Source organism: Macaca thibetana, chromosome 7, assembly GCF_024542745.1.
Source record: "Macaca thibetana thibetana isolate TM-01 chromosome 7, ASM2454274v1, whole genome shotgun sequence".
Lineage (NCBI taxonomy): Eukaryota > Metazoa > Chordata > Mammalia > Primates > Cercopithecidae > Macaca > Macaca thibetana.
Genome location: NC_065584.1, coordinates 129,645,379 through 129,673,252, shown reverse-complemented (window position 1 = coordinate 129,673,252; position 27,874 = coordinate 129,645,379). Strand labels below are relative to the sequence as shown.

Here is a 27,874-nt window from a genome sequence, read left to right as displayed (position 1 = left end):
AAAAACAAAAGCTATTTTTCATTATTGAGATACAGTGAACCAAAATGAATCTTTTTTTTTTTTTTTTTTTTTTTTTTTTTGAGACGGAGTCTCGCTCTGTCGCCCAGGCTGGAGTGCAGTGGCATGATCTCGGCTTACTGCAAGCTCCACCTCCCGAGTTCACGTCATTCTCCTGCCTCAGCATCCCGAGTGGCTGGGACTACAGGTGCCTGCCACCCCCCTGTGGCTAATTTTTTGTATTTTTAGTACAGACGGGGTTTCACCGTGTTAGCCAGGATGGTCTTCATCTCCTGACCTTGTGATCCGCCTACCTCAGCCTCCCAAAGTGCTGGGATTACAGGCATGAGCCACCATGCCTGGCCCAAAATGAATCTTTTAACATTTACTGTTATTTACTGTTAAAGATCTTGGTGAGTGAGTTGTGGGAACCCTGAGTACATAAACACCTTTGCAATCACAAAGCTGATAAGATCAAAACTGTTATGGAAATAGATCAAGCAGCCTTAGGCACAGACGGTATTGTTGTAGAATCCACAGCAGTTAGTAAGGGCCATAGCACTGAACTCCTTGTCTTCCCAGAGACCAGAAAAAGAAGGAGGGTTGGTGCCATTCAGAGAAGTACTGCAACGAAAAACCAGAGAGGTACATAGCGGGGTCAGACAGGAACAAAGCAACAAAACATATCAATAAGTTATACTAAGCAGCTGAAAACAAAAACAAAAACCTGAAAATTGATCCATCAGCCATGACCAAATAAACAGAACCCAATTATATTTCTTTTCTCATTCATTCCCAAGATAATACTGGCAAGAAACCCTCAACTATGTGTGTCTGCTCCTTTGCCCAACTCCTAACCACAGTCCATTTGGAAATTTCCAGATATCCCTGAGTCAAAATGTATGGCTTATAATGATTTAGTATTGAATTGATTCTAAAAAGTAAGGTGGTATTCCAAGGCCACCTTCCTCTTGAAAACAGCTTACACTTAATTAGTATAAATTAATTGGACAAAAACATTATGTCTTTCATATTCTAGATGCCAATGATCTTTAGTATGTGGCTTTAGAAAATCCACCAAAATGCCACAAGAACGTAAGAATCAGGCAACATGACGAACGTCCGTGTCTACAAAAAGTAAAAATTAACCAGGCACGGTGACATGCACCTGGCCTGTAGTCCCAGCTACTCAGGAGGCTGACATAAGAGGGTTGCTTGAGCCTGGGCCAAGATTGTGCCACTGCACTCCAGCCGGGGCAACAGAGCAAGACCATGTCTCAAAAAAAAAAAAAAAAAAATCAAAACTGTGCCAGAGCAATGATGAACCCAGCTCATACCTCATCTTTAATAGTGCATCAAAAGGATTTTTAAAAAAAATATATGTTAGTTGCCTTCTCTGATGATAACCTCCAAACACAGGAGGGGCAACATTCATGAACTTGGCCCAGTAACCTGTCAAGCAGCTAGCACCTGAATATCTACCTGTATAGTGAACAGACCGCTTAATAACTTCCAAATCTTTGTTTGTTTGTTTGAGACAGGGTCTCACCCTGTCACCCAGACTGGACTGCAGTGGTATGGATCACGGCTCACTGCAGTCTCTAATTCCTGGGCTGAAGTGATCCTGCCACCTCAGCCTCCCCACGTAGCTGGGACTACAGGCACACACCACCATGCCTGGCTAGTTTTGTTTTGTTTTGTTTTGTTTTAGTAGAGATGGGGTTTCTCCATGTTGCCCAGGCTGGTCTTGAACTCCTGAGCTCAAGCGATCCTCCTGCCTTGGCCTCCCAAAGTGCTGGGATTACAGGTGTGAGCCACTGTGTCTAGCCCATAACTTTTAAATCTATCTCCAGCTCTGATTTCTCTCTTGAAGTTCCCGTGTGAGAACACACGGCCCTCAGGTCTCCAGGGTAATGCTGCTGAGGTTGAATAGAGTGTATGAGAAGGGCCGTGAGTATTGGTAACAGCCTAGATCAGTGTTCTTTTCTCTTATTGGGTGCATCTTCATTATTAGCTTAGTATGCTCCAGTGAGCATACTGAGGTGGATTTTGAGTACCTTCACAGGGTAGTCCTGCAACTACCTCCAAGTTAACACATCAAAAACTGAATTAAGGCTGGGCATGGTGGCTCAGGCCTGTAATCCCAGCATTTTGGGAGGCCAAAATGGGAGGATCACTCGATCCCAGGAGTTCAAGACCAGCCTGAACAACATAGTGAGACCCCATCTCAATACAATAAATAAATAAATATAAAAAACAAAAACTGAATTAAGCCATAATCTCTCCCTTTTACTCCCATTCCTGAAACTAGTCCTCCTCTTCTGTGCATGAATGGCACTCCTTAGACCCACTTGCTCATGCCAGAAAAGAGACAGTCATTTAAGACTCCTTCCTCTTCTTCGCCCCACCTCTTCCTCCTATCTAGCCAATGATCAATCCTATTGATTCTACTGGATCTAGTGTATCTCCAACCTCACAATCACTTAGTATCAATTCTTACCATCTCTCACTAGGACTATTACAGCAGTTTGTTGGTCTCCTTGCCATCCAAATGGCTACCGAAATGATATGTTGAAACAGCATAGTTGATCATGCCAGTGTTCGGAATTCAGCAGGTCAAAACCTAAATTCTTTAGTATTTCATACAAGGCTTTTTATGATCTCTCAGCCTTTTTTCCCACCACTCTCTTCATTCACGCACATATCACCACCAATACACACACACCTTTTGATTTGAAGGCACCAAACATTCTAGTTCCTGAAATCTTTCCTTTTGTGTGTTCCAAAACTAGTTCTTTTAGATTAATGACATACCCTCGTCTTTTCATATTCTAGATTTTGGTTAACAAGTTCGTTTTTACACTACCTGAACTCATCATGATTTTATAAATTCAACTTTATCCTCTCTCAGTTTTCTTCATTTCTGTCTGAAGAAGTGTATAATATTTTAGCCACTTATAACCATTGCTAAATCTACCTATAACCTATCTGTATTCCAATCACAATAAGTAGAGTAATTTCTTTTTTTAATTAATGTAAAATAGAGACAAGTCTTGCTATGTTGCCCAGGCTTGTCTTGAACTCCTGGGCTCAAGTCATCCTCCCGCTTCAGCCTCCCAAAGTGTGGGACTGATGGCCGGGCGCGGTGGCTCAAGCCTGTAATCCCAGCACTTTGGGAGGCCGAGACGGGCGGATCACGAGGTCAGGAGATCGAGACCATCCTGGCTAACACAGTGAAACCCCGTCTCTACTAAAAATACAAAAACTTAGCCGGGCGAGGTGGCAGGCGCCTGTAGTCCCAGCTACTCGGGAGGCTGAGGCAGGAGAATGGCGTGAACCCGGGAGGCGGAGCTTGCAGTGAGCTGAGATCCGGCCACTGCACTCCAGCCTGGGTGACAGAGCAAGACTCCGTCTCAAAAAAAAAAAAAAAAAGTGTGGGACTGTGGGTGTGAGCCACCATGCCCAGCCAGTAGTGTAATTTCTTATCAGGGAAACCATTTTTCTTTACTACTTCCCTTGCTGCTCTACTTCTGAGTGGCCCACCGACACAGGTAGACCCTGTCGCTGGAGCATACTAAGCTAATAATGAAGATGCACTCAATAAGAGAAAAGAACACTGATCTAGGCCGTTACCAATACTCACGGCCCTTCTCATACACTCTATTCAACCTCAACAGCATTACCCTGGAGACCTGAGGGCCGTGCGTTCTCACGCGGGAATGGGGTCCTGGTGCTCACCTCTGAAAGAGCCCTCTGCAGCACATGTGGGTCTCATAGGTTCTATTGGTGAAACTCGTGTTTAGGAAGGACACGCAGTCAGCTTCAGCTCCCCTGGGGACATAAAGGATTCCTGGATAAAGGAGACAGAGATACTGAGAGGAAGATCTGACACATGCTTCTCAAGGCTCTTTATTCTTTTGGTACGAATTGTGGACACTGTTGATTAGGTGCCTTTGCCATATATCTGTGGAATGGATGGGTAAATCAATATTCTGAAAGACATCCTGTCATGATCTAGGGAAGTGATCTCTGCTGCCCCTGTACTCAAGGACAATTCCACCTTCCTCATATTATTCCTCCAATCATCACCCTCATGCAGTGGTATCTCCATCAGAGCTGAGGCACCTACCTGCCATACAGGCACTGATAAGGGATACACAGGCCCCTGTGAAGAGGGCCCTGACCACAACCTTGGACAAGTCACTCTTCCGGTGAGGTGCTATTGATGCTGCAGACAATAAAATAAAATAGCTTCAGCTTTTCCCCATCAGGCTATCAGGTATATCCTCCCACTTAGAAGAACGCAGAGGAACAAAACACAGCCGATGAAGAGCATCCTTATTACCATCCACCTGAGACTGTCCAGTGTTGCCCTAAGAAGTGTGCGTGTACATTAGTCCTGAGGGATCACTAACTTAGACTTTCCTCAGATCAAGGATTGAGTGTCTGACCCTCACTTTAATGGTTCTCTGAACATACCCAAGACATATCTGGATTAAGCAAGGCTCTGGGTTGCTCCAGACAGGTACAAATGCCTGGCGTTCGCCGCTTGAGATATGCACTGTTAAGCCTGGACCAGAATTAGATGGACTATTTTGAGACAGAGGGCTAAGGAAAGCAACACTCACCTAAGACTTAGCCACACAGTGCATATCCCACTACTAGATGGCAATCTCATAATCAGACAGTAATCAGGCATCAAGACTAGAACAATAGAGACAGGTGTTTAACAGAAGCGGAAAAGATAAACTGAAAGGGAATTATTTCACCTTTCAATTAAATCGGCTACCAAATACATGAATTAAATGACTCTACCCCAGAATATAATTGCCTTTAAAAAGGGACACACTGAGCTATATTTCTTATTATAATCCCTTCCTTCCCTCCCTCCCGTCCGTCCTTCCTTCCTTCCTTCCTTCCTTCCTTCCTTCAGACCACCCTGTGTCACCCACGCCGGGCTGCAGGGGTGCGATCACAGCTTACTGGAGCCTCGATCTCAGTTCAAGCAATCCTCCCACCTCAGCCTCCCGAGTAGCTAGGACTACAGGCATATGTGCCAATATGCCTGGCTAACTTTTAAATTCTGCGTAGAGACAGAATCTCACCATGTTGCCCCAGGCTGCTCTCAAATTCCTACAGCAAGCAATCCTCCTGCCTTGGCCTTCCAAAGTGTTGGGATTACAGGCATGAGCCACCACATCCAGCCTAAGATCCATTTCTAACTTGGATCTTCCAAACTTCAGATCTGCTAGTCATCCCTGTGCCCCTGCACTCAAGGACAATTCCACTGTCTTCATATTATTCCTCCAACCATCACCCCCATGCAGCAGTATCTCCAACAGTCTAAATATATCTGCGTCTGCTTCAAAGACCCACTCTTTTAATGTTTGGTACTTGCAGATTTAAATCCAACACTTTACACCACTCTCCCTTACTATCTATCTGCCTTATGTGCCTGCTGCTTTTATTTGTTTTAATTCTTTGTGTTTCCATGAGGACTAGTGAGCAGCCTAATTTCAAAAAGTGTCTTCACTACTGAATAAAATACAAGACCAGGCGCGGTGGCTCACGCCTATTATCCCAACATTTTGGGAGGCCAAGGCAGCAGACCACTTGAGGCCAGGAGTTCAAGACCAGCTTGACCAACATGGTGAAACCCCATCTCTTCTAAAAATACAAAAAAAAAAAAAAAAAAAAAAATTGTAGGCATTGTGGCACACACTTGTAATCCCATCTTGGGAGGCTGAGGCACGAGAATCGCTTGAACCCAGGAGGTGGAGGTTGAAATGAGCTGAGATCACACCACTGCACTCCAACTTGGGCAACAGAGTGAGACTCTGTCTCAAATAAATAAATAAATAAATAAATAAATAAATAAATAAATATCTTTATTTATATATGCACTACTCCAGTTTAATGGCAAAATTGAAATAATATCATTATATTTTCTTCCTCATAGAGAAAAGTAAAATAAAATTAGTTTTTGGGGCCTCCAATCCAAACAAAAAAAGTAACTGAAGTTGAGATTATAAAGGGCTCTATACATAGCCAGGTGGGCCTGACTGCCTTAGGTCCAAGTTGACTGCAGCCTAAGAAATGGGTCCATTTCACAATGGCTTCTCTGTCTGATCCCAACTTGTACTGAAGCACCAGGACTGCCCACTGCAGAAGCTGGGATCTGGCTGTCTTACTGGGGAGCTGGGAAAATGGATGAACTCACTCAAGCCTCCAAGCGTGATTCCTATGGAACTAAGATTGGCAAATCCACAGAGTGAAAATGTTGTAATGATTTCAGCTCTCACCTAGGGAAAACAAAAATAAATAAGCAAATAAATTCAGTCCCATGCGTGCGGTCTTATAACCACAAGAGAAGTTCCAGCGTACTGACAGCCCCCAATCTTTTCCATGGTTTCCCAAGATTATTCAGAAAATATCTGTTCCCTGAGTTACTATAGGGATAATGACATGGAAACCACCATGGGCCTCATTGCCCAACGCTGTTCTTGTTGAAGGCTATGAATAAGGAGAAGGCCTGGGAATGAGGATTACAAAGGAAAAGGAAAGAGGCAAAGGGAAAGAAAAAGGATATTAATTTGGAGCAATTTAAACTTTTAAATGAAGAAGCGGACCTTAGGCCATCAGAAGATAGTGTCTGCCCTGGACTGCCCCAGCTGTAAAGACCCAGCAATTACATTATAGAGAGAAGTTGGGTCAGAGTTGGGGCAGTGGTGGGGGCGGGCAGGGGAAAATAGCATGCAGACTGGTAATAGCTCAGGCGCTGCAAATGAGGCTGCTAGGTATGCTGTTCTGCTCGCTTTGTAGTTAGGTCTGCAACAAACCCGTGTGGCACTTTCTATCTACCCTCAGATAACCATGGTTGAGACCTCACGGTGTTTATGCTTTTTGGATTGTCACTTACAGAAATCCACTGTTTCTCTCCCTCAGTCCACTCCTCCACTCCAGAGAGACGTTTGTTCTTGTATTGAGACAGTTGCTAATAAGCCACAAACTCATTTATGAAGAACTTGATTCCCACCATCTCAGCCACCATTGGACAATCTGTCCACTCTACACCCATCATGAAAACCATGGGCCTTAGAAGATAGGAGCAGATGACCTGAGTGAAAGGGAGATATCCCAGTGAAAGAGGAAGGACTAATAGCAAAGGTCAGGTGCCAAGGACCTTCTCTAGAGCCTTGGCCCAATCTCCTCCACCCTTCTATGCATGATCTCTCTTGGCTTACTGTGAGTCAGAAGGACATGCATGGTTGAAGGGCTACCTAACTACATCCCAGAGGGACAGCCCAACAAATGTAATCCTTTACCTGGAAAGTGAGTCCCTGTATGTCCACCAGTTCTCCCAGCCAGGAGAGGGCAGCATTGATGAAAGCCAACACAGCCAAAAAGGCAACCAGGTTGGCTGCTACATTAGCAGCAAGGCCTATGGCATCTGTGGCTCCGTTGCTAGCAGCTTCCAGGACATTCCTCTCCTTCCTGTGAACATTGGGCAGAGGGCAAGAGTAGGGTGTCTACAGTAGTCTCAGCCCCTTAGAGAAGAGAAATCCCACTGTCCCTATCGTGCGAGAAGAGGGTGCAAGGCCAATGTACGAGGTGACGGGGTTCCTCAGAGACCCTATTAGTGGAAATTACTCTGAAGCAATATCAGATATAATTGTTATGTAATTGCACTGATGGCAAGGACAGAGAGTACTGGCATGCAGAAGCTACTGCCAGGGCGGAGGGTTAAATGAAGAAAACCAGCATGATTAGCAAGCATCAGAGATAGGCAAGAAGGAATATGGAATCACATTATTCCCCCTCAGGGAGACCTGAAGTCTCTGCCACCACAGTGCCACTCTTAACTACAGCTCACTATCTCCCAAAGTATATGCCTCCTTGGACTCACCCACGGGGCAGCTTTACCCCCTCCTTGCTCTTGAACTTGGACTCCTCCACTTCCGGATATGCTAGCTTTGACAAGGCGAGAGCACAAGGGGCGGCCATCACAGAGGCAGAAATCAGGGATGATGCATCAACCTATGAGGCCAGACTTAGGCATCAGTGTTTCTGTCAAATCCAACTCGAGCTCACCAGGAGTGATCAAGCAGACTATACCTACCCCGAAGGATATGAAGACTCCTAGCACAGTGCCGGAAATGGTGGCAAACCCTCCAGTCATCACCGCATGGATTTCAGAGAGTGTCATGTCCCCAAAGTAGGGACGGATGAGCAGTGGTGCCTCTGTCTACAAACAAGGAGAAAACAGTCAGAATCCAAGAAGGAGCAACTCCCCACGCCAGAGTGCCCACCCCAGCCCCAGGGGCTGGACCCTCTAGACACACTTCCGTCCAGTGTGAGCACTGTTCAGTGAGCCACAGCTTCACTTAGTGAGCATGGAGCCCAGCTGTCAGGCCCATCCAGCATCTGCTTTACTTCCTCTGGCACCCAATCATGTCCTGGCTGGCATAGTTCTCACACGTTTCCATACATGCTTGTTTCATCTATTGACATGTTAAAATGTTATAGAAGAGAAATGGTATATTTTCTTTGTATATTCTCAATGTCTAAAACCACACACTTACTAAACTTATGGAATGCAGTGCACTTAATGAGAACATATTAGATGATTAAACAGTACTCATTAAATGAAATACAAATAGATGATCCAAACCCCCTGTTTATGAAATAATCAAAAGAAATAATGTTTGTGAAAATGTTATGAAATTATGAAGGGCCATCTATGTAAGCCATATCCAGCACTGACCTAAGATAATGATATCTATTATTTAACAAGTGCCAACTATGTGCCTAGCACTGTACTAGATGCTAAGGACATTAATATAAATAAGGCAAAGTCCTTACTCTTAGAAGCTTATAGTCTCACATAGGAAACTAGGCTGATTATGAATAATTTCAGCAAAATGTGGAGTGCTATGGTAAAGTATCCAGAAGTACTCTGAGAACATTTCAGAAGCAGCCTAGAGCCTTGGGAGAGAAAGACCTCAGTACTAACTCCCTGTGAATGTACAAGTCATTGTCCCCAACACTGAGCTGGTCAGTAGCACATATGGAGCCCTACTTCATACAGACGAATGTACCAAGCAAGTATTATGGGGAAGAGCCTTGGCATTAGCTATGAGCAAGACAAGTGATTTCCTCCTTAGAGACCGTGGAAACCAAGTACCACAGGGAGTCACAGGGAGAAACCAGAATGAGGATCAAACACTCTTCATAGCCTCCGAAAGGGGATACGAGTTGGACCAGGATATCCCCTACATTCCTATATAGGAAGTGGTCGTTAGAAGTGGTGAAGGCTATCCCTCCAGATTAAGTATGACCAGGGAAATGTTATTAGGCGCAAAGGGTGAACGCAATGAGCAGCGTCTTCTTTGAGCTGCTGAGTTCTCTCTCATCTGAGATTGGCTGCCCCACAGTCTTCACATATGTGACTTTTCAGAAGGAAAGCATACTCTTCTTTTGTGCCAAATTCTCAGTTCCTCAGAGAGAACAAGACCAAAAGGCCTCAAGATGCTTACCATACCCACAAAGATGTTTCCTGCCACAGCCAGGGTCTCTGTGGCGGTGGTACCCATAGTGACTTGTAAAAACCAGGCGACCTAGAAGAATACAGAAACCTAAACCATTAATGTTAGCAGGAATCTTGGAGAATGTCTCGCAAAACTCCTCCTCCTTCATTTTACTGATAAGGAAACTGAGGCCTAGAGAAGTAGAGCAGCAAGCCCAGGGCCAAAAAACCAACTTACAAACAGAGCCCTGACCAGAACTCAGGACTTATGGCCTTTAGAACAAGTACATTAAAACTCAGTATCAAAGGCAGTCCAGCTCATCTTCTCTCTGCTCTGCCCTCAGCCTACCTAGGGCCTGGGCTGATGGTTTGCTATCAGGCATGCTTGAGAGGGCCTGCCTTCCCCATTTTTCTAACACTCTAGACCCTAGCTATGGGCATTTTTCCAAAGCTGACAGATGGCAAGATGAAGGCCTGCCTCCTGGCTGGTGTAGGAGAATGACTCACCTTCTGAACCACCCATTGCACGAGGCCCAGGTAGTAGAGAATGGACATCACACATCCAAAGAAAATGATGGTAAGGCCTGTGATGAGAATGGTGAGCAGGTGGTGAGATGTTACATTGCATACTCTGTGTAGACCGTAAACTGACTGTGTTTTAGGCTTCTAAGTTAAGCTCTTAGCATTCCAAGGGCATCTCATACAGGGTAGGTATTCAGTACCCACACAAACCAGTTTAGGGATACATTTAAAATGTATTAAATCCATTGTCCCACTAGTACTAAACCACAAGCTGTTTTCTGACCCTTTTCCCCCAATTCCCATTTCTTCTAATTTTAGGATGGCAATGACCAAAGGGAAGGAGATGGATGCCATTTCCTTTACTGATGGAGTTAAACCCTCTTCTTAGGGTCAAACTGGTATACAGGGGAGCTGATGTCTTGGACACACACTTTCATCCTCCGCTTTATTCCTCCACCCCTCCATAGACCGTCATTCCTGCCCATAAAATAGGTATCACCTGAAAAGCAAAGACATCCTTGACCAGTGTATCCCCAAAGACAAAACTGGAGCCGGCCACAGTGTAGTTCAGGAAAATCTGAAGGGAAAAAAAGAAAAAGACAGAGAATAAGAATGAAACCCAAAAGGACACACAGGAAGATGAGACTAGCCCCATGCGTCCTGAGGACCTACTGTTGCTACTGAGGTTGGCCTCCCTTTGACAGCCCAGGGGCAGGCTATGGCCCCATGAGCTCTTTATTCATATTCTTAGCTGTATCCTAATACACTCTCTCCTTTCCCAACCAGATCTCCCACCACATCATTAACAAGATACAGCCTAATCTTCTCATGCTCCCTTCAAATCTCCTTTCTCTAGAGTTCTAAAAGGGAAAAGCCCTCACATTTAATTTCTCATACCTGGCCCTGCTCTCCCAGCCACTGAAATGCACTATATCCAAGATCAGTTCTCATGACCAAGATCCCAAAGACAAACTGAAGACCGAGGCCCCAAAACACTGTCCTCCAGGACACCTAGGATCAATAAGAAAATTATTCCAATGTGAGTTCTGCTTGTCCTTACAAGAGTTTTAAACATGTACTCTCAGTGGAACAAACCTAGAATGTTAACAGTAAGTCTAGGGTCTGATGGTGTAGGGAGCAGGGGCAATGGTGGGGAGAAACAAGGCAGTAATATATAAAAAACCACATATGTTCATAAGGTTTTTAAAAAATGTTTCTAAAGGTTAGATGACACTTAGACATATATACATATATGCATGCATGCATACAAATAAAAGTTTTATAAATCAATATTTTAACAGTACTATCCGCAATGCAAACTGATTTTCTACTGTATTCTATTTTCCTTTACGTCCTTATTATTTTTTATTTTGTTCTTTATTTAACACTGACCTAGATTCACAAAATTGGTATCAAGATTCATTAATGGATTACAATCTACAGTTTGAAAATAAGTGGTCTAGGGCCTCTGATAATTTTTTAAACCTCTCTTAGAAACAAAATTATCAAAGAGGCAAATTCTAGGGGTTGTTACAAACTTAGTTCTTTGCCCTTATAATTAATGCTTGATGCATGTGCTTTATGATTAGCACTTGGCCCTTGGTCATGTGTTGCTATACCCAACCCAAATACCCAAAACTCACTGCACTGTGGTGTTTGGAGCAGGCAAAGAGGATGAGAATGAACATGCAGATTCCTGCGAAGGAGATCAGCTGCTCTGGCCTTTGGGCTGTGTCTAAAGCCAACCACAGTATAAGGCCAACCAAGTAGACTCCTGCAAACACCCTGAAGAAGGAATGCCAAGACCATGTCATCAACCCGGTGAATGAAAAACAAATAACTTATATAGAGAGTCTGAAAGTTATTCTCTCACTCCTGGCTGGTGATCAAAGGCCATGTGCATGCTGTGGCTGCTGTAGAATCCAGTTCAGAATATACATAACTGTAAGTTTTCTCTTTAAACTCTAAGGAATTGTAAAAGGCACCAGTGGGTGCAGGAAGTCTGGGAGACTAGAGAGAAAAAAGCATAAAATGTATCAGGGAACTAAGGGAGACACTGATGAACACCAAATCAATTTGATTGCTTAATGCAGCTGCAAGGCTCTGTGTTCTGATTACTTCACTGAGGAGGAGTATGAGTTTTCTCATTTCTGACACAGGCCCTGATGACAATCAGACTAAAACTCTTTTCTGAGACTAAACTCCTCCTGCCCCCTAGCAAGGTTGAGACCCAAGGCTACAAGAATCTGGACTGAGATCCTGTGCTCAGAGGCCTGTTGCTATTTTTCTCTGCACTTTGGTTCTGAAAAGCATGTGTGTGGGTCTGAGAGACTGCTCAATAACTATCAAAAGAGAAAAAAGGAGGTGGACTGGGATAAGCTGTGAGGCCAGGTATTGAGATTCTTATCTTACCATTTCATCCAAAGCCTCAGGCGGGAGTTTTCAAAGGGCTTCAGACATCTTGTTAATTTTTTGCCCAGGAGCTTTTTCAGAAATGAGTAAACCGGGACAAAGATCACCAAGCAGGTGATGACAAACAAGGCCAGTGCCCTCTGGAAATTCAAGATGCAAGCTGCCAGGAAATAGGCAGCATAGGCTAAAAAGAGAAGACGCAGAGTAATGATCAGCAAGGCAGTGCTTCCAATGGGCAAATGGAACTACAATCATGAATGCCTGGGACTTAAAGCAAGAAAAATCCTCCAGAGACCTTGCCACCCAGCCCTACTGTCAGACGGAGCTGCACTTCTTGAGGCCAGGATAGATGTCTAACTGTCCTCTTCTTCAGGATTCCCAAGGACAGTCTGACTTAGTGCGAAGACTGCATATTTTCACCGATCCCTAATGAAATCTCATTCCCTTCTATTTTATCTAATATCCTCTCTCTGTCCCTTGGAGTAGATTTGATCAGTGTTCACCATTAGACTCTTCAAAAGTCAGTCATCTCCCCTTGAAACTTTATTACCCCAGTCACTTTAACCTTGCCTCTGGAACAAACCATGTAAACAAGGCTACCACTAGGAAGTGCAGCCATGTGGACCTCATCCCATGGCTCTCTTACTCATCTCAAAATATAATTTTTGCTCTCACCATCCCAGCTGCCTCTTATTTTGACATCAAAGCCCCATACATGTTTTAAACAGAGCTTTGCTGTCTTTTAAGAATATTTTACATCATTGATCTTACTAGTAAGCCAGCAAATAAGTAAGGTATAATATAAGCTTCTGTCATAAAGGCTGTAAGAATCATGCACTCCACCAAATCAAGGCACTAAAAAAAGGATAAGCCCACATTCTCTGAAATATTTTAAATCTATCAAATAGTACACTTTTGAAAAACAGTTTATTCTCAGATTTTACTTGTTCCTATAAGTGCAATTCAATACATTATGGTTCACCTACAAGTAGTTAAGATCGATACATCAAATAGCTTTTTAGATCAGTTTTTAATAAAAATGCCTTCCACCTGGTAATCACCTTGACACAAGGCAAATTTCTAAAATAACTGTGTTTCTCACTCTCATGAATTCTCAGTGTCTCACCCAAACACAACAGGCCCAACAGGATCTTCTTGAACAAGCTGGCGTGTGTTTTGCAGAAACTTCTTGCTTTGCTGAAAGGCCACTGTCTCCTCCTAATAAGAACCCAAAAGTTAAGATACAAGAATTACTCCATCCCATTTCTACTAATTCAGCTCTCAGAATTCAGATTACCTAACACAAGACAGAATTAGCTCTTAGTCAGTGAAGAATATTCTTCAGCCAGGAGGAAATTAGATAGTGTTCTGCAATGCCAAAAAGGGCAAATCAAACCTTGCTGGTGGGCAGCAGGTCAGAATACCCTACTCAGCCTGAACTAGCAATATCCTTGGTAGTCTCCTACCATAGAAGTGGGCACTGCTTATGTCAGGGGTCTATGACTTTCCCATTCTGAAAGGACAGGGCATTGCTAAGCTTCCATATTCATAAGAGGGCCTATTCTTCTTAGAGGCAATTTGGCCATCCCTCCCTAAAAACCAAACAAACTTATGGCCTTGAACATTCAGCCAGATGTGCATTGACAGACAGGAAGGAAAATGCCACCAACCTCAAGAATCGCTCTGGTTGGGCAGGCCCGAGAGAAGAGGCCCAGCAAGTAGGGATATTCAAGTTTGATTTAACAAACATGTATATGGTGCTTTCTCTATGCTGAGCTCTTTCTGAGAACTTAGCAAATACTAACTCATTGACTCCTCCTAAGACCCCGGAGCTGTTACTATTAGCATTCCCATTTTACAGATGTGGAAACTGAAAAACAGAGAAGTTAAATAACTTTCCCAAAGTCACAGAGGCTGTAAGGAACAGACACAGAATATACACTCTGGCTTCAGCATCTAAGCTCTTAACCATCATTCTATGCCACGTCTTCCCTAGATGCCAGGCTTGCCTGTCTTTGCCACTCCTAAGTATGCTGAGCATGCTGCAGCCATCTGAGCCAAAAGTTCTAATTTCCAAAATCTTGGAAGCTCCAAAGAATGTGATCCTAGTAAGTAAGAAGGTCCCAGTCTGGCAGTCATGCTGAGGCAGGGCAGCTTAGCCAGGGTTAGGACCAGCCATTAACTGCTAATGCCCTGGGCCTTTGGCCCATAGAGTTCTATGGCTGCCCCTCCCATCTAACACACTCCCCGTTTCTAGTCTTCCTTTTCATTCCTGCCCTCATCACCTCCTGTCCCTGCTGCAGGGAGCCCAACCCTGTGTTAGCTGAGCAGAGTGTGTACTATGAGATACAGGTAAGCTGAGAAAGGAGAAAACAATGCTTATCACCATCTGACTGGATCAACTCAAGATGATTCTTTAGGATCTCCAGAACTCTGCTTTGCTTTGCTTTTCTTCTCTTTAAGAGACAAGGTCTCACTCTGTTGCCCAGGCTGGAGAGAAGTGGCATGGTGTGATCATGGCTCACTGCAACCTTGAACTCCCAGGCTCAGGTGATCCTCCTGCCTCAGCCTCCCGAGTAGCTGGGACTACAGGTGTGCACCACTACACCCAGCTAATTTTCTTTTTTTAAATTTTTGTAAAGATGAGGTCTTGCTGTGTTCCCCGGGCTGGTCTCAAATTCCTGGGCTCAAGTGATCCTCCCTCATTTTTCCATGCTTAATAGAGAAAGTAGTGAGTAAAAGGGGCAGCATACCTGAGGAGCATCATTATCTTTGGAACATCATTTGCAAAGTATATCAAGGAATGAATTTAATTTCAATCCTGGCCTTCCCATGTGTGCCAGATATCTTTGGTGTGCTCCTCCAGTGCCACTCTCCACCCCACTCTGTGCCCTGGGAATTGAACTCATGTAAACTATATCAGTGTACTCCCATGTCCTCTGGCTTATCAAGTTTCGTTCTGCTACTGGGACCTCCACAGAAGATCAGAGCGTATGAAAAGACTGAGGTCAGTGTGTTGAGGAGGCCTTTTTATCTGACTTTCCTGCCAGGTGCTCTTACATCTTATTCCTTCAGGCCTAGGAATAGACACTGCTCACTGCTTCAAGACTTTTGGTTCTTGCACTATCCTTTCTTATGGTGTCACCACACCTCATACATATCTTTGTAATGGTCTCTTTGTAAATAAATTCTCCTACAATTATCTTAAGTATGCCATCTGTTTCCTGTTGGGACCTAAACTGATGTACTAGATAAAGCTGGTTTAAAATTATATGCAGTCGAATGCCAGTTGAGCAAGCCTCCTGCAAAACAAGAGGCAGGCATGGACTAGTCCAAGAGTAGATATAAATCACATGCCTAGAAAAGATTTCTTCCATCACCTCCTGACCACAACTCACTATTTCCTGGGAACTAAAATTCAGGAGTACTGCAGGAAATCAATTAAGAACACTCATTTCGGCCGGGCGCGGTGGCTCAAGCCTGTAATCCCAGCACTTTGGGAGGCCGAGGCGGGCGGATCACAAGGTCAGGAGATCGAGACCACAGTAAAACCCCGTCTCTACTAAAAATACAAAAAAAAATTAGCCGGGCGCGGTGGCGGGCGCGGTGGCGGGCGCCTGTAGTCCCAGCTACTCAGGAGGCTGAGGCAGGAGAATGGCGGGAACCCGGGAGGCGGAGCTTGCAGTGAGCCGAGATCGCGCCACTGCACTCCAGCCTGGGCAACAGCGTGAGACTCCGTCTCAAAAAAAAAAAAAAAAAAAAAAAAAGAACACTCATTTCTGCAAAACCCATTAACAACCTATTCCTAGAATATCAGGTTGGAACTGAGCCTCGGGTTTAAAAAATAAAAATAAAAAATTGATTGGGTGTGGTGGCTCATGCCTGTAATCCCAGCACTTTGGGAGGTCAAGGCAGGAGTGGGGGGATCACTTGAGGTCAGGAGTTCGAGACCAGCCTGGCCAACATGGCAAAACCTTGTCTCTACTAAAAATACAAGAATTAGCCAGGCGTAGTGGCGGGCACCTGTAATCCCAGCTACTAAGGAGGGTGAGGCAGGATAATCGTTTGAACCCAGGAGGTGGAGGTTGTCTCTACTAAAAATACAGAAAAATGAACTGGGTGTGGTGGCATGAACTTGCAATCCCAGCTACTCGGGAAGCTGAGGCAGAATTGCTTGAGCCCGGGAGACAGAGGTTGCAGTGAGCCAAGATCGCACCACTGCACTCTAGCCTGCCCGACAGAGCGAGACTGTCTCAAAAGAACAACAAAAGGCCGGGCGCGGTGGCTCAAGCCTGTAATCCCAGCACTTTGGGAGGCCGAGGCGGGCGGATCACAAGGTCAGGAGATCGAGACCACAGTGAAACCCCGTCGCTACTAAAAATACAAAAAATTAGCCGAGCGCGGTGGCGGGCGCCTGTAGTCCCAGCTACTCAGGAGGCTGAGGCAGGAGAATGGCGGGAACCCGGGAGGCGGAGCTTGCAGTGAGCCGAGATCGCGCCACTGCACTCCAGCCTGGGCAACAGCGTGAGACTCCGTCTCAAAAAAAAAAAAAAAGAACAACAAAAAAAGAATAATGAAGGTCAGGCGTGGTGGCTCACACCTGTAATCCCAGCACTTTGGGAGGCCAAGGCGGGAAGATCACTTGAGGTCAGGAGTTTGAGACCAGCCTGGCCAACACTGTAAAACATTGTCTCTACTAAAATCCAAAAATTAGCTGAGTGTGGTGGTGCATGCCTGTGGTCCCAGCTACTCGGAAGATTGAGGCAAGAGAATTGCTTGAACCTGGGAGGCGAAGGTTACAGTTAGTCGAGATTGCACCACTGCACTCCGGCCTGGGTGACAGAGCAAGACTCTGTCTCAGAAAATAAAAATAAAATAATAATGAAAAGAAAGCAGATAAAAATCAGTCTGCATTGAAGGATCAGATTAAAGATGTCCTGAGGAACCAAGAACGGGAGTAAGAGAGGATACAGACAGGCGTCTGAGTGTTTTTCCTGAGAATGGCTAGCCTATAATCAATCATTCACTCTTGCCCGTTCTTCTCCAAAAGTCTCTGGGATTTGACTTCTCTGATCTATCCCTATTCACCCTGCCTTAGCCTAGGCCCTCTTCATCTCTTGCTTGAACAATGGTAAGAGCCTTTTAACTAGCTTTTGCCACCACTCTCCCTACTGCAATCCCCTCATCACATTGCTGTCAGAATTGATTTCTAAGAAACAATATGGTTCCTTTTCCTCTCCTGCTTAAAAATCCCTTTGGCCGCTGGGCGCAGTGGCTCATGCCTATAGTTCCAGCACTTTGGGAGGCTGAGGCGGGCAGATTACCTGAGGTCAGGTGTTCAAGACCAGCTTGGTCAACATGGCAAAACCCCGTCTCTACTAAAAATACAAAAATTAGCCGGGCTTGGTGGCATGCGCCTGTAACCCCAGCTACCCAGGAGGCTGAGGCAGGAGAATCGCTGGAACCTGGGAGGCAGAGGCTACAGTGAGCTGAGATCACACCACTGCACTCCAGCCTGGGTGACAGAGCAAAATAAAAATTAAAAAAAAGAAAAAATATCCCTTTGTCTCTTGAGTACAAAACCAGACCTGTTAGGACTTTATAGCATGTCCCCAACTAAAACTTCCTGTCTCACAGTCTTACTGCTTGCCTCTTTCCCACTATACAAGCCAGTGTTCTGCCAGTCTGAATATCCTACCCTGCAGGGGACACGTAAGAACCGTTCACACCCCACGCCTGGTATGCACTATTACCTTTCTCCATCTGACAAACTCCTATTCATCCTCCAAGATCCAACTAAATGTCAACTCCTAAGTAAAGCCTTCCTTGATTCCTTCCAGTCAGAATCAGTTGCTCACTTTCTTGTGGTCTTGTGGCATTTTACATCTTTGTTCTAGCACTTACCATATAACATGATATTGTCATTTTTCTGTTTACCTGTCTTTCTTAGGTTGTGAGCATATCAGGGAAAGGTGCATTTCTGTTTTTATCTTTGTATTCTTGGTGCCTAACTTAGTACCTAGCACATACTATTATTGCATTAGGTTGCTAACAAGTGCCCGGCCCATAATAGATGTTCAATAAGTGCTTGCTGGCCAGGCACAGTGGCTCATGCCTGTAATCCCAGCACTTTGGGAGGCCAAGGCAGGTGGATCACGAGGTCAGGAGATCAAGACCATCCTGGATAACACGGTGAAACCCCGTCTCTACTAAAAATACAAAAAATAAGTTGGGTGTGGTGGCAGGCACCTGTAGTCCCAGCTACTTGGGAGGCCGAGGCAGGAGAATGGCGTGAGCCCGGGAGGCGGAGCTTGCAGTGAGTCGAGATTGTGCCACTGCACTCCAGCCTGGGTGACAGAGTGAGACTCTGTCTCAAAAAAAAAAAAAAAAAAAAAAAAATTGGCTGAATAAAGGAATAGGTAGGTAGATAGATAAATTCACAAAAATGATTTGTCTATATACTTGTGACAGATAGCTAGAAAGTATGAAAGAATATCATTTACAGTGGTAGCAATGTCATTCAGGGTATTAATTTTTTAATTCTTTTTAAAATTGACAAAAATTGGCTCAGTGCAGTGGCTCACACCTGTAATCCTAGCACTTTGGGAGGCCAAGGTGGGAGGATCACTTGAGCCCAGTAGTTTGAGACCAGCATGGGCAATATTGTGAGACCCCATCTCTAAAAAAAAAAAAAGAAAATAAAATAAAATTGACAAAAATTGTATATGTTTATGGTATACAACATGGTGCCTTAAAATATGTATACATTGTGGAATGGCTACATCAAGCGAATGAACACATGCATTACCTTACATACCAATTTTTTTTTTTTTTTTTTGAGACAGAGTCTTGCTCTGTCGCCCAGGCTGGAGTGCAGTGGCCGGATCTCAGCTCACTGCAAGCTCCGCCTCCCGAGTTTAGGCCATCTCCTGCTTCAGCCTCCCGAGTAGCTGGGACTACAGGCGCCCACCACCTCGCCCGGCTAGTTTTTTGTATTTTTTTAGTAGAGACGGGGTTTCACCGGGTTAGCCAGGATGGTCTCGATCTCCTGACCTCGTGATCCGCCTGTCTCGGCCTCCCAAAGTGCTGGGATTACAGGCTTGAGCCACCGCGCCCGGCCACATACCAATTTTTTTAATGGCAAGTACTTAAAATGTACTCTTGTTTGTATTTCATCATTTATAAAATGTACTCCTACTTTTATACACTAAGAAAGAAAAATGCTGCCAATTAAAGACTTGAACAGGCACTTCACAAAAGAGAATATTCAGTGGCCAGAAAAAGCTGAAAAGGTGCACAAGTTCCTTAGCCATTAGGGAAATACAAAGCAAAGCTACAATGTGATAATACTACACACACACAATGGAGATAATGAAAAAAGACACGCTCTCATAACACTGCCAGGGGAGTGAAATTTGGTACAAATATGTTTAGCATCTGTTAAAGCTACATAAACCTATACATACCCTATAGCATGGCAATTCCACTCCAAGGTATATACCCAATAGAAAGGTGTATTTTTCTTTACTAAAGACATGCACAAAAATATTCATAGCTGTACCATAATAGCAAAAACATAGAAACTACTAAAATTCTGACCCACAGTAAAATGAGCAGATAAACTGTGATAGAGTCTTACAATGAAATACTATACAGCAATTAAAAATGTACAAAGTACAATATATGCAATAATGTGGAAGAATCTCCAAAACACAACGTGAAGCAAAAGAAGCCAAACACAAGAGTATATATACGGTGTATTTTCATTTAAAATATAAATTAGACTTCCCATATAAAATCCAAACACATGCAAAATTAATCTATGATGCTAAAAGTCAGGATAATGATTACCCTTAGGGAGGCTGACTGAAAGGAAACATAAATGGTTCTTGGGTACTGATAATGTTTTGGTTCTTCATCTGGGCAATGGTCATATAGGTGTATTCGCTTTGTGAAAATTCATTAAGGCTTATGTTTATTTTTCTGTATGCATGCTATACCTTATTAAAAATTACACTAAAAAGGCAAAAAAACTGTACCAGTTAAACTATGGCATGCAATCAATCTAAAAAAAATTAATAAAAATAATAAAATAAAATTTGACAAAAAACATGTATATCATATATATTTTTGAGATGGAGTCTCACTGTTGCCCAGGCTGGAGTGCAATGACATGATCTCGGCTCACTGCAACCTCCACCTCCCAGGTTCAGGAAACTCTCCTGCCTCAGCCTCCCGAGTAGCTGGGACAACAGGCGCCCACCACCATGCCCGCTTAATTTTTATATTTTTATATTTTTAGTAGAGACTGGATTTCACCATGTTGGCCAGGCAGGTCTCAAACTTCTGACCTCAAGTGATCCGCCTGCCTCGGTCTCCCGAAATGCTGGGATTACAGGCATAAGCCACCGTGCCCAGCCCCAAGGAATATTTTTTAAAGGTAAACTAAGGCAAATACGTGACCCGTCAAGTTTTTTTTTTTTTTTTTTTTTTTTTTTTTTTTTTTTTTTTTTTTTTTGAGACGGCAAACAATATATAAAAAAAAAATAAAATAAAAAATTAATAAATTAAATTAATAAAAAATTAAAACAACAAAAAAAAAATAAAAAAAAAAAAAAAACTAAAAAATAAAAAAAAAAAAAAAAAAAATAAATAAATATATTATAAATTAAAAAAAATATTATTGCCTAAAAATATAAAAAAAAAATAAAAAAAAAAATTAATAAAGTCTCGCTCTATTGCCCAGGCTGGAGTGCAGTGGCCGGATCTCAGGTCACTGCAAGCTCCGCCTCCCGGGTTTACGCCATTCTCCTGCCTCAGCCTCCGGAGTAGCTGGGACTACAGGCGCCCGCCACCTCGCCCGGCTAGTTTTTTGTATTTTTTTAGTAGAGACGGGGTTTCACCGTGTTAGCCAGGATGGTCTCGATCTCCTGACCTCGTGATCCGCCCGTCTCGGCCTCCCAAAGTGCTGGGATTACAGGCTTGAGCCACCGCGCCCGGCCCAACCCGTCAAGTTTTAATGTACATTGTAAACAATGACACAGTTCTGAGTGTTAAGTACTCGGAACTGTGTCAATGGAACAAAAGATTTAAAAACAGATACAAATTATCACATTAACTTAATGAAGTCAAAGTAACATCAGAATAGAGAAAGAACTCACAATTTAATAACTATTGCTGGAAAAGTGGGTATCAGTATGGAAAAGCATCAGCTTAGAGCTACATGTCAGATTACTCCCTACAAAGAATCCCAGATCATCAGAGTCAATCAAACAAAAGAATAAAAAGAAAAAGAAATAAATACTTAAAAATCAATACAGAAACAAAACAGAATTGAAAAATGTATACATGAAAAAATTACAAATAAAGTCTATTATCTAGATTATATACATAACTTACTAACATGTATTTATTGAATTTTGGATGTTATGGAATTTTAAGTATAAACTATGGGTGAAGCATTGTTCTCGGTGTTACAGGAGACAAAAGGATGAAATAGACATTTATCTTGCCCTCAATGTGTTTACAGGCCAGTATAGGGGATATAATGTACATGTAAGTCTATAACAAAATGTCAAAAGCTTAAAGTGTTATAAGAGAGGTTCAGATAGAATGTTAAAAGTTTGGAGGAAGAAGGAACCTCTTAGGACTGGGGCCAGTGAGACTGAGGTGAGGAGAGGCAGCATCAGGGAAAGTTTCATGGACATGATTGCTCTTGAGTTGAGCCTTAAAAGATGTGTTGTATTTGGGCTCAAAGACGTAAAAGGAAGACAGTATGCTAGGAAGCAACAATGAAATGACATGCATGACATGGAGGCAGGAAATTGAGGATTACATATAAGGAACGGTTGATAGTTGACTTTCACTAGAACATAGGGTGGCATTAGAAAGGGAATTGCAAGAGTTAATGTTGGAAAGTCAATTTGGATATAGATCCTGGTTGGGGGGCAGTGGTTGTGGGGAGAATTGAATACCAGGCTATGGAGTTTGGCTTTGTTCAGGAGCAACTGGGGGGCCACAGAGATTTGTGAATAAGGGAGTTCAGGCATACTTTAGGCAGTTTTGGTAGAAGCTATATAGGACAGGTTGGCAGGAGATGGGGAGAACTGGAAACAAGAAATCTATGTGGGTTCTATTTGAGTTGGTCGGGAGAAAGGAAATGAGGTTCAAAATCCAGAACTTACTTTAGTTGATAAAGAAAAGTAGGCCAGCCACGGTGGTTCATGGTTCACACCTGTTATCCCAGCACTTTGGGAGGGAGGCCAAGGTGGGCAGATCCCCTGAGGTCAGGAGTTCAAGACCAGCCTGGCCAACATGGTGAGACACCGTCTCTACTAAAAATACAAAAAAAAGTTAGCTGGGTATGGCAGAATGTACCTGTAATCCCAGCTATGTGGGAGGCTGAGACAGGAGAATCGCTTGAACCCAGGAGGTGGAGGTTGCAGTGATCACACCACTGCACTCCAGCCTATGTGGCAGAGTGAGACTATCTCCAAAAAAAAAAAAAGAAAAAGAAAAGAAAATCACACACAGAAATATGGAAAGTAAGGCAAATGGAGGAAAATGTGTAGCTTTATAGAAATTTAAAGAAATGCAAGTGAAGGTCAGGCACATGGCTCATACCTGTAGTCTCAGCACTTTGGGAGGCTGAGACCGGCAGATTGTTTGGGCCCAGGAATTCAAGACCAGCCTGGGTAACAAAGTAAGACCTCATTTCTCAAAAAATAAAAATAAATGCAAGTTAGGAACCTTAAGGCATGATTTTATATCTATGTAATTTTAGTTAACATTGTTTATATGAGAAAATATAAAGTCGATGAGAATTGAAGGGAACGGGACACGTTATATATCAGAGCAGTTTAAGGTGCCAATAACAGTCAGGCAAAAAAAAAACAAAACAAAGATCTTTTCAGCTAAGTGCTACTATTATTCTTGTTTTACAGGGTGAACACTGAGGCTTAGAGAGGGTAAATAACTTGCCCAAAATCTGGTAAATGGTAGAGTCTGTAGGGGAAGCTGGCCTGCACTGGCTTGAGAGAGGTGATTGCCACATTTTCAGGAATTGTGCAAGCCATTACTAAAAATTAAAACTATATAAACGTGTAATTAAATTACATTAAAGACAAAGGTAATAAATACTAAAAACTCATAATTTTCTAATTATTTTACTACATTTTTCTGTTATGTGAGCTCAGGAAGTTATTCATGACTGCTGTATGTGTATGGTGGAAATTTTGTATAATGATGTGCTCTGATACATCTCTTCCCAACTCCTTGTTCAATGATATCCCTTTGGTTACTTGAAATTAGCCATGTTGAGAGTTTTTACCTTACAGGCAAATACTGTAAATGAAGTCTTAATTTATTATTTCATCTAGACTAAAGATTAGCAAGCTGTGGTCTGTGGGCCAAGTTTATCTCACCTTCTTTTTAAAAATTAAGTTTTATCAAAACACAGCCATGCTCATTTGTTTAGTATCACCTGTGGCTGCTTTCCTACGAAAATGGTAGAGTTTAGTAATTGCAACAGAGACCACATCAACCACGAAACCCATAATATTTACTACCTTGTCTTTTATAGGAAAAGTTTGCCAACCCCTGGTCTTACTCCTCATTAAGGTGAGCAAAAATATTAACCAACATTCATTGCAAAACTTCACTCGGAGAGGCGGTTCTTTTTCTTTTTCTTTTTTTTCGAGACAGGGTCTCACTCTTTCCCCTAGGCTGGAGTACAGTGGCACAATCATGGCTCACTGCAGCCTTAACCTCCTGGGCTCAAGTGATCCTCCCATCTCAGCCTCCTGGAGTAGCTGGGACTACAGGCACACACCACCACGCCCTGCTAATTTTTAAAAATTTTTGTAGAGGTGGGTCTCACTATGTTGCTCAGGCTGGTCTTGAATTCCTGGGCTCAAGTGATCCTCTCACCTCAGCCTCCCAAAGTGCTGGGATTACAGGCATGAGCTACTAGCCCGGTGGAGAGTCAATTCTTAAACATTTACCAGCATACCACTGTTCAAATACAGACCCAAGCAGTGTGACTCATGTGATTAACGACCACACTGCTAAGCAAAATATGAAATATCATGTAAGCATGAAAAACTTACAAAGAGTTTACTGTTAATTCAGTATATATAAAACATAATACAAAAATTTTTAGAAAGAAGCAAATTGTGAAGAAAACAAAAATTGTAAGAAGTCACTGAGGTAGCTTTCAAAAATAAAGAGAAAAAAAACAACAAAATAACCTTTTGTTTGGAAGCTGTTCTGAATCATCTCCATGTATAGTCCTGTGTTACTTAACAACAGGGATACATTCTGATAAATGCACCATTAGGCAATTTCATAATTATGCGAACATCTTAGAGTGTACTTATGCAAACCTAGATGGTATAGCTTATGACACATCCAGGCTATATGGTGGATCCTATTACTCTTAGGCTGCAAATCTGTTCAGCATGTTTCTGTACTTAATACTGTAGGCAATTGTAGCACAATGGTAAGTATGTGTGTATCTAAACATATCTAAACATAGAAAAGGTACAGTAAAAATACAGTATTATAATTTTATGGGACCACCATTGTGTAATGATATACACCATTGATACACACCATTGTACACCGTTGTACAATGCAGTCCATCATTGACTGAAACATCGTTACGCGGCTCATGTCCGTATTCCCTTTAGAAGCTATCCAATATCCTCTTCTCAGCTTTTAGTGTACGACTTCTGCACTCTTTTATAAAGACCCACTCTTTTCCAGACCATGGAACATTGCTTCCTTCCATATTATCTATTTTACTCAGACAATTTTCTTTGACATTACTTCTGGGACCAGATCCATGAACAAATTCAAAGATTTTTCTCATTCCTCCTTCCTACGCCGCTGTTCACATAGCACAGTGAACACCCCTGTTCACATACCTTCTTCATTCTTGAGACTCCTCTTTGGACTTCTAAGACATTGTCCTTTTTTACTTTCTTTATTATCCTTATAATAGGTCCTTCTGTGTTTTCTCCCCAGGTTTCCCTTCCCCTCCACCATTCCCAAATCTGAGTATTCCAGAAGAGTTACCTTTTTTTAATGATACAGTAAATTAATTTCTAAAGGGATTAAAATGAATATCTACATGTTGTTATGAAAATAAATGTATAACATAAAGCAATCTGCAAAATAGTAAGTATACACTCAAAATCTCTTAGCCATTATTATTACCATTGTTGTTATTTTTGTCTTCAGTCCAATCAACACTGATACTGCTGAACTCCTATTGTTTTTGGCACAGGATTAAGTAACAATTAATTACATAAGGTACATATATATATGTACACATGCTAAGGTGGAGCGGTTGTGATAAGACCACAAGCTGCTCGAAGGGGTAACCCTCCCTAGGCCCTTTCCTAACTGAACAAGATTCCAAAACACCAGTACCTCTGGGGAGTGGAAGGGCCCAGTGTGTCAGTCCTGTTGCTTCCCTCAGGCTCTACTTCTTTTTCCTACAAGCACAGGGAGTGTTGAAGTCAGTCACGGAGCCCTGCCAGGGATGATGGGGATTGAGAGCAGTCAGACACCCTACAGGAGGCCATGCAGCCGTCCACAGCTCTGCAGAGAGAAACTAAACTGGTGAATTACCATGAGCTCCAGCCCCGGGTTCTCTGTGCCAGTTTCCACTGTGGACAGGGCAATGGACTGTCTTCCACTTGCTTTCTCCATCTCTTGTTCTCCTCAACTGAAAAACAAATTCGGGGTCAAGCCTGAAAGATTGGTCATTCTGTCCTGTGGGGATGGGGAGAATTTTTAGGACCCGTTACCCATGGAAAATGCAAAACTAAAAGTCTTTGAAGGCTTAATTGATTTCTTTAAGAACTGAGAATTGAGAAGATTGGATGTGTCATTTTTATGTAATACATAATGAAAAATAAAATCCTATTTCCTCTTGTGAATAGCTAAAGAAAGGGCAATAAGATAGGAGAAGAGAAATGAAAGGCAGTGGAATTGAAATGAATCAGTGGACAGCCCAGGGCCCCAGGATCTGGGCTCTAAAGGTTCCTACTTGGACCCTCAAAGGAAGAGTCATAGGGTAACTACTCCTTTTAGCCCGGGGGAGGCCCCGCTAAGCTTGCTGAGTAAGAAGGAAACGGGGAGGAAGACAGTTGGGAAGACTCAGACCCTAAAGTACTGCTGAACAGACAAAGATTAACAAGCCTTCAAATTCCTGACTATGATGCAGCATAAGAATTATGTTTTATGCCCCAGAGAGAACTCCTTATCAGTGAAATTAATGAAACTTACATTTAAAATAATTAGTATGAATGTTAATGATCCCAAGTAAAGTTTTTAAACAAAATAAGCAAACATTTGGGCCTCAGAATAAGCAAATTTAGTATATGGACATTCACAATTAGAATATAAGTTCATTCTGAGATATTTCTTTACTTTGCAGAAAGTTCCCTTCCCCATGGATTTGCTTTTTAAAACGTGATCTCTTCAAGCACGTGAAGCATGATTTCATTAAACACACATAACCAACTTATAGTGTGTAAATTAGGGCCTTCCTGACGAGGCACAGAACTACCTGCATTTAGTTTAAATATGATCTCTTTAAAAATCTGGAAACTAGGCACCTGCCCTCCCCCAACACCTTTGCTTACCCCAGCTTGTGGAATTGATTCCCTCTGGCTCCACAGTGAACGACTGAAAGAAAAGCTCGGCTGCCAGGAACGAGGGGCAGCTTGAGTGGGGCATGGGGGCTTTGCTGCCATTGGTTAGTTTTATTTCTTAGGCCCTCCTTCGCTGAGCCTGCCCGCACTGTAGAGGAGGACTGCACCTCTCAAGTTAAATATTATATCTTTTTCAGACTGTTTTGCAGGCCTAAGACTTCTGCAGAGGTGGCGCCCGCCCCTAATCCCAGCACTTCGGGAGGCCGAGACTGGCGGATCGCTTGAGCCCAGGAGTTTGAGACCAGCCAGGGCAACATGGCAAAACCCCATCTCTACAACAAATACAAAAATTAACTGGGCATGGTGGCACACGCCTGTGATCCCAGTTACTCGGGAGGTGGAGGTGGAAGGATCCCTTGAGCCTCTGGAGATGGAGTTTGCAGTGAGCTGTGATTGCGCCACTGCACTCCAGCCTGGGCGACAGAGTGAGACGCTGTCTGAAAACAACACAAAACAAAAGAATTCTGCAAGAACTTATAACAGGTGCATCCCTGGGAGCATTATCCACCACGGGACTAGGCACTGGGTAGCCTGTAAAATAAAGTAAGAGCCGTCTCTGTACCCAGAAAATTTACCATCATTTTGTATTGGAAAGACATGCCCTAGAAAACAATAGAAAGCACGACTGTACGTGATTCGATGCCAAATGACTGCTAGGAATTCTTTTATTAATCCATTCAACAAATATTTATTG

The 27,874-nt window shown here is 43.0% G+C and overlaps 1 protein-coding gene and 1 long non-coding RNA gene across 2 annotated transcripts; one reads left to right on the top strand and one right to left on the bottom strand.

Moving 5' to 3' along the window:
- Window positions 1–79: 79 nt before the first annotated feature.
- On the bottom strand, window positions 80–26,173 carry SLC28A2 (solute carrier family 28 member 2). Its single transcript, XM_050797878.1, is given in 17 exon segments — window positions 80–621; window positions 3,736–3,847; window positions 4,127–4,225; window positions 6,218–6,299; window positions 6,917–7,114; window positions 7,323–7,491; window positions 7,904–8,034; window positions 8,117–8,242; window positions 9,534–9,614; window positions 10,031–10,100; window positions 10,534–10,622; window positions 10,943–11,056; window positions 11,689–11,830; window positions 12,458–12,641; window positions 13,584–13,675; window positions 25,892–25,956; window positions 26,093–26,173. Coding segments are annotated over 17 exon segments (1,953 nt in total). The 3' UTR covers window positions 80–503.
- Window positions 23,401–27,874, top strand: LOC126959020 (uncharacterized). Its single transcript, XR_007727435.1, has 4 exons — window positions 23,401–23,447; window positions 24,039–24,076; window positions 25,484–25,551; window positions 27,318–27,874. It is a non-coding gene; the product is annotated as an uncharacterized LOC126959020 (long non-coding RNA).